This window comes from Pleurodeles waltl, chromosome 1_1, assembly GCF_031143425.1.
Source record: "Pleurodeles waltl isolate 20211129_DDA chromosome 1_1, aPleWal1.hap1.20221129, whole genome shotgun sequence".
NCBI lineage: Eukaryota > Metazoa > Chordata > Amphibia > Caudata > Salamandridae > Pleurodeles > Pleurodeles waltl.
Window position 1 is genome coordinate 381,819,968 of NC_090436.1, and position 13,318 is coordinate 381,833,285.

At 42.8% G+C, this 13,318-nt stretch overlaps 1 protein-coding gene across 2 annotated transcripts in view; it reads left to right on the forward strand.

Moving 5' to 3' along the window:
* The window catches only part of CENPH (centromere protein H), a 322,688-nt gene that overhangs the window by 142,784 nt on the left and 166,586 nt on the right, over positions 1-13,318 (forward strand). For both annotated transcript variants that reach the window (XM_069223100.1, XM_069223109.1), the window contains exon 5: positions 4,601-4,657. In XM_069223100.1, coding sequence (XP_069079201.1) covers positions 4,601-4,657 — 57 coding nt within the window. The remainder of the gene's footprint in view (positions 1-4,600; positions 4,658-13,318) is intronic.

Consider the following 13,318-nt stretch of genomic DNA (forward strand, 5'->3'; position numbering starts at 1 on the left):
TAGCCTGGCACATTTACTCTCACTTGTGGATCTTAATAATTACGGTGCTGGTGTGAATTTGTAGGTCTAGTGGGATAGGGGCAGTACACTGTGCAGTATAATGGAGGTTGCAGCTGCACTGGTTATCTTGTGTCCCAAGGGAGGTGATTCATGCGTGTACGCACTACGACTCGATGACTGTCACCGATAGGCTCTTCTCGCGTAAACGGCCAGATCCGTTGTGCGCTTTTTCCCCACACAAATAGCTGAGTTCTTGACACCTCGGTCCCCCAGAGGTGGAGCTCGGGCCAATACAGGGCAAGGATCCGTACAGCAGGGACTACGGTTGTGGCACCGTGTGCTAGTGCAGCAATCCACGTCGAATCAGTGCGTTTGATTGGACGCGAGTAATAGTTCGGCACAGCCTGCAACGCTGGGACCGATTAATTTGTGAACCTGTTCCCGCAGGCCACTCCATGCAGGGAGCGGGAATGCCACAGGTTGATGCCACCACTCAACAACGCCACAAAGTAAGTTTTCGGGGTATGCGCCCTAATGCGATGTGCCGCTGCGCGGCGCTTCCTGCGCACCAGTGGGCCTTTTATGGCAGAGTTAGGTGCTGTTGTTTGCAGAGGATGCAGTGCTTAAGAGTATTGGCCGCAGCTTGTTGGGCCTGTTGATGCGACGTTTTGCGTGGTCCAGCCACTGGGCGGGGCGGGGCGCGGTGTAGATATAGGTAAGCGGGGGGAGCCAGGACATGGACACCCTCGCCAGCTGCCTACCTCGTTGAATGTGGAGCGGGGGGCCCACCCCGACAGGTCTCCACCCGCGAGGGGCCACGTTGTAGCAAAGAAGTTCCAGCCGCCGCCGCCCTCCCGATATGTCCCACACGGGCTGGCGTGCAATGCCAGCGCTCAGTTCCGGGTAGAATCCGCGGTGGCGCCCTCCATCCATGCAGCGCGAACCCGGGCCCCAACGAGAGGAGGCGTATCCCGTGCGGCCCGACCTCCGGGCCGGCCGCGGGACGCCGTGTTGCCACAAGTTAGCGGGGGAGCTCCGGCACGGAGAGCCCCATTCGCTGGGTGACGAACGGGTAAGCCTATTTCGGCAGGGCTTAACCCGATGAAGATGACGCTGTAACGGAGGTGGCCTGGTCGGCACCACCCCACCAGAGTGTTCGCGACCGGCCGGCGCGCCACACCGCTTCTCACCTCCGGGTAAAATCAACGATGGTGCTCCTCATCGGCAGAGCGCAAGCCCGCGCTCCAGCTTCGGATCGCTAGTGGCACTGTGCAGCGCCCTCTGCGAGCGTGTTGTTTGAAAATCAGGTGCCGGCCGCGATCTAGCCGAGTGCCAACTGTGTGTCGGTAGCCCATTTCCGGCCGCGGGCATCGATGCAGCCCCCGGGCAACACACTTATCGACGGGCGGACCCACTCCAGGGGGGGCCCGGTCGCCTCTAACAGGATGTTTTTTCGGGCCAGGGATCGGAGCGGCAGTTTATGCTGCCGCTCCGGTCGCCATCTTGGCCACGCCCCTCTCCAAATGTCAGTCGTAGGGTCACTCTGACCATAACGTCCTAAAATTCAATGTGGCAATTATCCATTTTCAATTCAGTGTCATGCATTTCAGTCCAAAATCAGCCACTAATACTTAAAACGTGCCTTGCACTAAGCACTGACTTCTATAATGCCAGGGTCTCCTGGTTTTCCCATATCCAGATTAGTTGATCAGTAGTAGGGGTCATCAAATGACCCAAAAATCTACAGTCTCATACCTTTTTGTAGGTTGAGCCTGACAATAAACAAATAGTTTTTTTTGGGAACCCTCCATGCACATTCAATTCCTGGAGGAATATTTAGAAACAGCAGTGAACAAGTCCTTCCTCCCACAAGAGTGAATTCCTCAAATTCTGTCGACCGCCCAGACTTTCCTTGCAGTGTTAACCTCCATGGTGCAGGAGCTCAAAACAGTGCTATGGGTAATGTTTTCCTGCATGTCTTGCATCTCCCACTGCTGCTTCTACGTGGGACTGTTGGAGAAGGAGCTGAGCCAACGGTCACACCAGATCGCTGTTTTTTTTAGAGAATGGGATACTGATAATGTGCCAAATAAGAGAAGCAATTTGATTGTGGTGCCACAGATGCCTCCGTAAGGCTCCAGTTTCAGGTCTCAGACTTCAACTTAATCTTGAAACAGATGCGTCAGTTGATGACTGGAGCACCCTAAAGCAAAAAATGTCCATGTGGGGTTAGTGTAAGCCGCATGAGACACAACTCCAAATCAGCCTTTTGAAACTATGAGGTATCAGGATGGGTGTGCAAGCATCATACCATGGAATATGGGGGCATTGATGCTCCACAAGGCAGCCAGCACTACCTCGATATTTTACTTGGACATGCACGGGGCACAAGATCTCCAAACCTGTTGGAGGAAGTACGACTACTTTAGAACTAGCTATTGGTTACTCTCTATCTGTGAAAACAAAGCATTTGCCAGTGGGCTGGCACTCTGAGCAGATCAGCAGGTAATTGACATAAGTCAGAGCTGGAACAGGGGTGACTAAACATGGACTTTCAACTCTGGGGACAACTTCAACTAGATAGATTTGCCCAAGTCCTGGATTCTGGTTCTACACCAACAGGCATTGGCAACTGGGGTTGATTGGAGACTCTGCAGTGGATGTCTTTTCATTCTCCTGGTTCTGGAGATTTGTTTAAACTTGCCCACAGTCTCCAGCTTTGGATGTTTTGTACTTACATGATTCAAGTATACAAATCTACGAAAGACACCAGCGAAAGATCTGTATAACTTCCCGTAATTAGCTAAGTTCATCTTCCTCATTTCATGGCCAAAGAGCAAGAATAAATTGGAGCAATGCCTTATCTTTATATTAGCTCCAGAGTGAACAAGCCCTTTCTAGTTCACAGATTCACTTTGCAATTCTAATGATTGGGATTTCATCTTGAATGAGATTTGTAGGTCTTATCCATTCTCAGTTATGAATGGCTGCACCACTTATTTTCAAACATGTGGCTTTTCTTGCTACTGCTTTCCTGCATGTAGCCTCATTAACTTATTATACAACAGTTCCCGTGGTGACCACTTTGGCATTTTGCTGTTAAAATCAAATATTTATAATGCACAAAAAATCAGAGGGAAGCGTGGCACTGAAATATTGCTAAACATACATTATTATTATTATTCAAATAGATGAGTCTTTTGCGGGATAAACTGTTAGGTACAGCTGAGATTATTTGGAAACAAGTTCTAATAGAGCTTCTTACTACCGCACTTTGGAGGTATCAGAATCTGCTTCCCAGCTGATCTTAAGGCACGTTTGGGCCAGGTGGAAGTGAAACTCTATTTTACGTAAGCCAAGAGCACCGCCATATAAAGCCATGAACCATGTGAGTATTACAAGTCGTACCATCGGCCACTTGCAGCCAGTGCAACTTACCTAAGCGGTGTGCAAAGTAGTGGGAAGATTGAATACTATTCTTAATTCCAGGTTGTACATGCCATGCAGCTTTCCAACATTTGATTGTGAGGTACCAGCCAACAACACATTACCATAATCGAATTTTGAACATACAGTTGCTTTTGTGATGGTAGGATAGATTTGCCACAACAGCAGGTTGCTGGCTTTCTGCTGGAGTTGAACAAAGTACTTGAGAGTATTAGATGATCTGACTAACATGACATTTATTGTCATCTGTTCATCAGATCACACTCCTGATATATTAACCCTCCCTTACACCTAATTTCAAATGTTCCTACCAGGAAAGACCAATGTAGTGCCCAGTGCCAATTAACAGAAAAATGTGGCATTTGGGGCCAGACAGTTTTTGTTAATGCGTTTTTGCTTCAAAAACTCTTAACTACTTTCTACTGAGTTCTAGTCATTTGATAGGTGGCACCTAACCTTTGTTTCATCATAACAATGAACATTAACACCTATATTGACCAATAAATTGTGCAGAGGCTGTACATAGACATTCAAAATAGAGATACACAGGAGACCTGAGGGACCCCTCGGGTAATTGGCAAGGTACTGATTCATTCTAACTCAAGCCTTCCAATCCGATAAAATGAGTCAAGCCAAGTTAGACACCCAACTAGTCTCTTCTGCCACTTGGGGTGGTAAAGAGTGCCAAAGGAAACCAAAAGGTCCAGTAATATAAAAAGTGCTGAGTCCCCAGATTCTGCAGATGAGAGGGTGGCGAACTGCGCACTCCTTATGTGCTAGTATCTTCTGAGCAATGGAAGTTTCGTCTAGAACCACCTCTGCTAAGGAGGCCCCAGTCCTCTGTCATAGGTTCAGTCCTATGAGATTTTCAAACACCCTCTCTCTTCAGTATTTTGTTTTCCCTTTTCCATTAATACCGTGTTATTAGCACATGAATGAAAAGTTTTTTTTGTATGTTTGATTTCCTATTAGAGGTATATCCTATAGATGTAGCAATCATAGTGCTAGATAACAACATTCGTTTTGATACATGCAACCTTTTTATAGCACAACTATAATGACATTTGTTATGATGCACCAAATTCTATCTGAAAATGCACAGTTTTAGCCACTAAAATTTACCTTAACCTGTGTTATTTCACCATTTCTACAGAATTCAGTTGGGGCACTCTCTCAGGACAAACTTAGAAGAACGCGGCGTCGACTCTGCGTAAGTCTGAATGCTTTTTGTCCATTTCTCTTTTTGGGGGAAAAAAAACAGATAATGTATTTTAACTGAATTATCTATTCTTGACTATAGCCACCTACCCCGTCATGAGTTACCTGAAGGGCCTGTAAACCTAAATAGATAGGTATAAGAAATGTAATTATATTTTGTGGTGGATGACGTCCTACCTTAAAGAATAATCACAACCTTAACAGGGTGAACCCTTAAAGTCACTAAATTAACCTGAGCCCTAGCCCTTGATAACTATAGTACAGAGCAGACAGAGTGCAATGTAAAGTGTGACTGCAGTACCAAAACAATATTAAAGTAAATATGCAAATCAATAACAATCATAAACCATACTAGAAAAATGGAGTAAAATGTAATAAATAAAATGACAAAAAACCCTATTAGGGTAACCAGAGTGTGACTTTTTAACGTACTAAATAGAAACAGCGTCAGAAATCACAAAGTGATAATGATATTCAATGGTCGCTGTAGACCAGGGCCTGGGTGCAATTTAAAGCTGACTACAATGGAGCGTGGGTTGGATACACCAACCAGGTTTGACCTGGTCAAAGATTTTACCTTCTGAATTAGGGCCTGATCAAGAGTGTGGAGTTGCGTGTTTACTCCAGCATGGTGATGGAGTCAAATGCTCCATCGCCCTTACAGTGTACCCGTATTCCATATTTAGAGATGTTCGCCTGCTTTGAAGACATCTCTAGTTACTGACAGAAACCACCATCATGGCAGTTCCTGTCAGTGTGTTAAAATTTTGACCGACGGCTCCAACTAATGTGTTTTTTTCAAAACAAAAGAAGACTCCAGCTTCTGCAATCATCTGTGTAAGTGCAATTAACGAGGTTGCAACAGAAGTAGAAGGTTAAGCACCATTCTCTTTCAGCACGGCATGGTGTGGCTGGGTGAAGCCAATCTGACAAGTTCCATTGCACCTAGACACTTTGTCCAGCATTTGCAAGTGCTAAAGCAGACTGCATGGAAGACTCTCCCAGTGCTGTGGTTACATTTGTTGCAGTATAGTTGTTGTGCCTTTGTTATTTAGACATATTACAATGCTTTAGCACCTCACAACATACATTGCATGCAGTGCATTTTGGTGCTCCATATTTTTATATGGCATAAAATAGGTCCATGCTCAGCAGTTGTGATTGCCTTTGTCCACCTGGTGCAACACTAATCCCAGCTGGTGCAGATCATGCACTTCTGTCCAGAGCCACAGGAGCATATGATCCATCTTCCCAGAATTCTGGTTTGCAACATCTACTTGCCCTGTGGGCTTTGTTTTTATGAAAGGCACACAGAGAGTCTAGTACGATGTATATCTTGTGTAAATAGCCCCGCTTAGTGCAATGACTTTTACATATCACTGTGTGGATCTTAAGTATTAGAATGCATATGTTTTTAAAGTGACACCACTTTATAATCTTCACAGATGCACACTCTGAAGCAAAGAAAACACTAATATACCATTAATATTACAAATTAAAACATTTGGCAATTCACATATTAAAACTGTATGTGAAAACGGACTAGAAACAAAAAATGGCCTAAATGTACTTTGTTTGCAAAATCAGGAAATGTATATGATATTGTAAAAATGACTCAAAACGAAGTTGGGATACCAAATAATATCAAGTGTTGAAATATGTTAAACTACTAGCCTTCTTTTAGTCTTGCGTATAAACACTTTTGCATGAAGTTGTAGTAAATATACTGGCAACATACTGCAAACTGCTCTACAGTCAATTTTTTTACATAATGTAACTGTTCCTTAGACACCACGCACCATGGCAACAGGTCATGTGGGGCAATCAGTTCATTTAACCTTTAAGTTGTAAAGCATACCACCTATAGTTTGTAACATTTACAGTTATTGTCTTGTAGATTGGAGCTTGGCACCAGTCACAACATTTTATGAGGGTTGCCAATCTGACATTGCTGAATGCCTATTGCTGGTGAATGAGTCACAAGGCAAAGAATAAAAGAGTACATTGAATGCTTCAACACCTTTGATACCTTATCCACAACGCAAAGAAACATTATGCAAGTAGTGGTAGTTAGTAGATTTGGACAGTGTTCTGTGTATCTAGGTACTTTGTTCCTTTATAAGTTGCAAATTATAAGCATGAGTAAGGAGTAATATGTTCAGAATGCAGTGATGTCATCAAATGTAGCAAATGTCAATACAATATAAACCAGGGCACACCAAAGTAGTCCTAGAAGTTACTCCAAAGTGTAGAAATAAGTATAAAGCCCAAATGACACTATGTAATAGTTGATTGAGGTTTATTCTTTGTTGAACAATGGTACATCCGAAAACAGCCGACACATGTTTCGTCACATTGACTTTCTCATGGCCAAGGGTAAAAACTATTGTAAATGGCAGAAGTTTTTCGAAAGCTCGGATAATCGAGTGAGTCCGTGATAAGGTTAGAAGATGGTTATCGAGGGTCTGTAGCATGTAGGTAACCTACACCACTCGCGTCAGATACACGACATGGAACTCTAACGATAAGGCTTATCATGGCCTTGCTCCATATTGTTTCTACATGAAGGACAACTGGGACTTTGTTTTCTGAAAAAATCAGCCACTACATGAATTCATGAATATCAAGCCGATTATCCATAAACATTAATAATTTTGTATTCTCTTTTTTGTTTTTCACTTTTGTGTATTGTGAAGTGAATACCTCTGTATCTTACCCCTTTAAAGGTCCTTTCTGAGTCCTCTAAATTATTTGATAGTAGATGGGATTTTGTCTTTAAATAATAACTTTTTTATATCTAAGATTTTTTATATCTTAACCATGTGATCTAAAGTATGACATTTGCAAGCATAGCGCACATTTGAAAAATAATTCTATTCACATACAATAGCAAACATTTTATTGAAAGCATAGTTCTTAGAAAATAGTTTTTGTTTGTTGAAGTGAATATGACTGAGCAGCATGTGCATATTATGCAAAAAACAACATTACTACTATCAGCAAAATTGACATTATATCTACAAAACAGAGGCAAGGCAAGTACTACCAAATTGCTAATCTCCAAAATGTGCAGTCATGACATGTAAAGAGGTAAGCTCTTCCTTTGTTACAAAACAAAGGTGTGAACCATGAATTATGCCCAAGATCATTGACTCCTACCAATTACATTGGGGTGGCGCAGACCTTTTAATAGTACATAAGTATATAAGTTTATTAAGTTTCAAAAAAGACACCAAACACCCCTTTAACATAGCCTCCTCACACCTACCAGGAGGACACCTAGGCAATCAATTGAAACACTTTCTTCCCAGTGTCCCACAATGTTCTCAGGATCATGGCCATGGCCCACTGATCCATGGATATGATGCAGATTTGACATATCCTGTAATGTAGGAACTAGTAGCCTTCATCTCATACCACAAAATTCAGATTTTCCACAACAGGGGTGGGAAGAAAATCATTTATCGAAGATACGGAGGCCAATATTATGCATTTTCCTCTTTATTGCCACACATGCAGCAGCAACAGATAGAATCTTTTACTGTAGAATTAGAACCTTTAAACATTCTACAACCCTATAAATGTCCACTCCAAACGGCCATCTTCCTTCTTTTTTGCTGCGAGCCTTACAGACTTCTCAATTGAACCATACACGATACAAAGGAAGCCTCTTCATATCTTCAGTCTTCTACTACTTCTCAAACTTCTTTAATCCTTTAAACAGCTCCTGTGAACACAAACAAAAATTATTAAGAGTTGCTTAAACTTGGGAGGTATAATATTAGCCCCAATGTCTTTAATAAAATCATGATTTTATTCCCACCCCTGCTGTGGAAAATCTGAATTTTATGGCAAGACACAGAGGTCAATATAATGCAAGTTTAAAGCCTCGCCACAACCATCAGAGATGCACTTTCTATTGGTTTAAAATAATACTTCTTAAAAATTGAATCTGTAGACCAATCTGCGGATGCCAAAATACTCGATAAATTACCTTCCACCAGAACTGCTTTTGAAGCATGAGCTCCTAACTTTGACATATCTATGCCACATTTTTTTATGACCATTTTAACCCATCTTGCCAAAGTTGAACTTGATACAGCTTCATGTGTATGCCTAAAAGAAATTAGTAATTGACTATTTGCCATACTTCTCAAACTCTCTGTACTCTTCTCATATTCTCTCAAACATGTCTCCACACATAGCTTACTATTCATCTCCAAACATGGGTAAAAAATTGTTCTTAACATATACTTTGGTCTTTGTGTAATATTAAAAACAAACCCCCTCTGGCATACAACTCCTGGAAGATACCTCTAATACCCTTATATCTGACACTAGTCTGAATGCAACTAAGCAGAGAAACACTGTAACTTTAATTGTTAAATCTTTTAAGCTCAATACTTCATTATCACTCCATGAAGACAACTTTTTAAGAACACTGTCAACATCTCATGATGATGAATAGCTTAGAGCTGGTGGAATTTCTAATCTCACACTTCTAAGCAACCTTTTCGCTATGTCCGACTGACCCACAAGTGATCTGTTCACCAATGGATTACCAGCTGAAGTAGCTGATCTACAGAGATTTGCCGAACTGTAAGACTTTCCATCTTTAAACACTTCTGTTAAATAATTAACCACATTTACCTCAGGAGCCGAAATGGGATCCAGATCCCTCTCACAACACCAACATACCCATCTCTTCCATTCCACTTCATAGGCCGTTGTTGTTCCTGGAGCCCAACAACATTTGATGAGTTTTGCAGCTTCTGACAATAATCCTGACATTTGCCATATTCTCCTGAAATCAGCCATGTCATCAATTGCATCTGTCCGCTCTGAACCAGACTGTGACACTCTCCCTCCTGATTCACAAACAACCTCGCACATCCTGTCAGGAGAACTGGACTGTCTATTAGCATGCTCATCAGATCCGGATACCAGACTTGAGAAGGCCAAAATTGAGTTATTAACAACATTTTCGCCTGCTTCTTCCTTATTTTCATCATTACTCGTTGATCATTGAAAATGGTGGAAATGCATAACTGTGCATTTGCCCCCATTGCTGAAGGAATGCATCCACTGCATGTGACTCTGGATCTGGTTTCCACTGGAAAATCTTGGTAACTGTGCATTTAGCCTGTTCACAAAAGATACATGTGAAATGGACCCCACTTCGTTTCAAATTCCCTGAACACTTCCCTGTGTAACAATCAGTCACTCGAATCCCCTAGATTCCTTGAATGCCAATCTGCTGTGCCTGAATCATGATATTCTGACCTAGGCAGAAATGCCAAAATTCTTTTGCCAGGTCTGCCAGTGCCCTCGAGTGCGGACCCTCCATCCAGTTCACCTGCCTTACAGCAGACACATTGTCCATTCTCAGTAGTACACAGCATATCACTAGATCTCTCCCAAAACTCTTTACCGCAAAAGATCCTGCCAACAATTCCAGATAATTTATGTGCATCATTTTCTCCTGAAGGGACCACTTCCCTCCTGTTGTCAAGTTCCCACATCTTGCACCCCATTGTAATAGGCTGGCATCTGACTCTATAACCAGATCTGGAGTCTTCCTGAAAATTGCTCTCCCATTCCAAGATTCGAGATTCTCTTTCTACCATTCCAACTCCTGAATCGATTCCACATTCAACCAAGTTCCCTGGGAATATTTCAACCCCTTTCTGAGATAATGAGCCCTCAGCCTCTGAAAAGCCCGATAATGAAGAGGGCCCAGAAAAATTGTCTGTATCAAAGCAGACAAGAGACACAGCATCCTTGCCAATTCCCTCGAAGATATCCACTCTGCCTTTTGATCTCTCTTTATCTCTCTCCGTATCTTCTTCAACTTCTCCATCAGCAACCTCAACAAACATTAGAATGTCTGTATCTGATAACCTAAAACTCCATCTCCTGACTGGGAACTAAACACAACTTCATTTTGTTCACTACAAAACCCAGATGCTCTATCATCCTGACTGCCTATTCCATCTGTTCCAAAGCTATATCTCTTATCTTCTGCATAATCAAGACATTGTCCAGATATAGTATCAGACGCACATCCCTTGTTCTCAACCAAGCTATCACTGGTTGCATCATCTTGGTGAAGCACCAAAGTGCTGATGTCAATCCGAAAGGGAGACATGTAATCCTCCACATCATTCCTTGCCACCGAAACCTCAAATTATCCTTGTGTTCCTGACATATTGGGATTGTCAAATATGTGTCCCTCATATCCAGACACTTCATCCAAGCCCCTCTTCTCAGGAGGTCTCCTAATAAATGAATTCCCTCCATTTTGAATTGATTGTACTGAACCCCATTGTTCAGTTCCCTTAGGTTTATTACAGGTCTTATACCCTTCCCCTTTTTTTCCACCAAGAAAAGATTGCTTACAAATCCTTTGAGCTCTCCTGAACATACCTCGATTGCTCCTTTTCCTAACAACTCATTCACTTCTTAATTTACCCACTCTGTCCACTGCTTTGAAAAAACTAACTTTCTTGGGTCTCTCAACTGAACTGGTTCTTCAGCAAACTCTATTCGATAACCTAGTACTGACTTTATTATCCACTGTTTCAAAGTTATCACCTTCCAACGATCTACAAAATGAGTGAGTCTGCCACCAAGTTTTATAGGGATCAATAAAAAAATCTTCTGTGTTCCCTTAGTCCTTCTGTTGTAGTGTGGTCAGTTTTACGTATCCTTTGCGCATTAGCTTCGGGCTTTAGGCCTTTGTGCATTTTGCCCTGGATGTATTTTATTCCTTTGCTCGCAGCTTAGAGCCTCTGTGCACTTTGCTCTAATTGCTTTTATTCGGCTTCGTACTGTTATTTTTCAAATAGCCAGTTCTACGGTCTTGTTTTATATTTCATATCACACTGTTTAGCCTACTTCAGCACTGAAGTTCTCCATAACACATTCCTGTTCACTCTGTGCTTCAGTCAAGGATACAGTCTGGTACATTACCGATAGACGTGGTAGGAGTATAGACTTGGCATTCCTGCGTAGGGACATTTTGTGATCACGCTGACATGTTAGTTATAAAAACACTTCCTTGTCCCATTACACGGAAGAGGGAGATTCCGACCAGGGAACCACAACTAGACGCTGACTGCCTCGTTGCAGATGCTGAACCAGATCACAGGCCTTTGCTCAGGTATGAGGGCTGATGTCTACCCAGGGATTCAGAAAGGCAAGTTGGAAGCTTAACATGCTGTGCTCGAAATAGAACTAGCTAAGGGAGAGTAGAAATTGTTAAACACCATGATAGCGTTGTTCTTATGTTTCACTCTCCTCGTGACTATTTCAATCCTACTGTGTTGTATGGTTCTGGTTATTGCGGCTCAATCCTTAATATCTAAAATGCAGTCGTTTTATTAAAACATTATATAAAACTTACACTGCCTTTGTCATTTGTATATGAGATCATACTGTAAATGAGAGAGTTGGTTTGGATCTGAGTGACCACGACTTCCCTGAGAAGTACCAAAGATGTCATGCGCTCAGCTGCTTAATCATCTCTTCCCTTTTGGAGAAATGAGGCACTGCTAGTTAGCCGGAGCAAAACCGGATTTAGGGTGACGGAGGTCCTTCCAAGTGGGTCCGACTCAGTCTCCCACGCCGTGAACGATCCTGCTACCTAAAAATCCAGTAGTCTCATTTAGGATAATGAGAGCCCACGCAACATGGCGCCGCAAATGATTGATCTGGCTCTAATTTTCGGGTCCGGCTGACTCTCTCGGTTTCATATATATATTGACTCCTCGGTTCCGTATACGGAGACGTCCGTGGCACTGAGGACTTCCGCCACAGCAATATAGGTAGATCCTATTAATAGCGTTTGGTTGTTCAAGCTTGAACTTTGAAAGGAAAACCCCGATATTGGTGTGCCTTCTCTGCCCTAGTGCTATTTTATAATGGCGAATCCTCAAGTAGTAAACATAGCGCTTAATATGCACCAACTGCTCACGGGACATCTGATAGCACATGGACTGACGGTCCAAGGGGGTCCAGTCACATTTGTGGTAGACGCCCATGCAGCCTATAGGACAGAATATTTTTATTCTTGGGTCGTATTTCCAGCAGTTGATGGGGGTACCAACACTTTTCACGATTACGCTGTTGCGAATGTCCCTGGTCAGTACAGGGCATATGCATACTTAGAAATACCTTTATCTTATCAAGAACACCATAATTGGCTTGATGGCGCCCTCCCACACACAGTAGCACAAGTTAGGTTAGGTCCACTGAGTAATGATGGTCCTACCTGGCCTTTATTGTCTACATATACACCATATCCTGCGGTTGCTAACTTGGCAGTGGCTGACGTTCGTCGTTTATATATTGACTTAGAACCAACATACAGAAGACTGGTTCAGTTTGTAATGCAGACTTTAAATACTAATGCAGCGCGTGCTGCTCCGGCACACCCACAGGCAGTGGTTCCGGGTATCAATCCGGCCACTGTAAACACAGTTATGGGTAAGGTACCGGCTAAACGTGAGGAAACTCCATTTTGGCTGGCGCAAAAAATTAATACGCTGGAAGCAGTGTTTCCCCATACAGGACCTCAGGATGAACATAGAATATTGACGATGTGTTTGCCGTATGGAATGGTTCCCACAGTGGACCATTGTAATACCTGGGG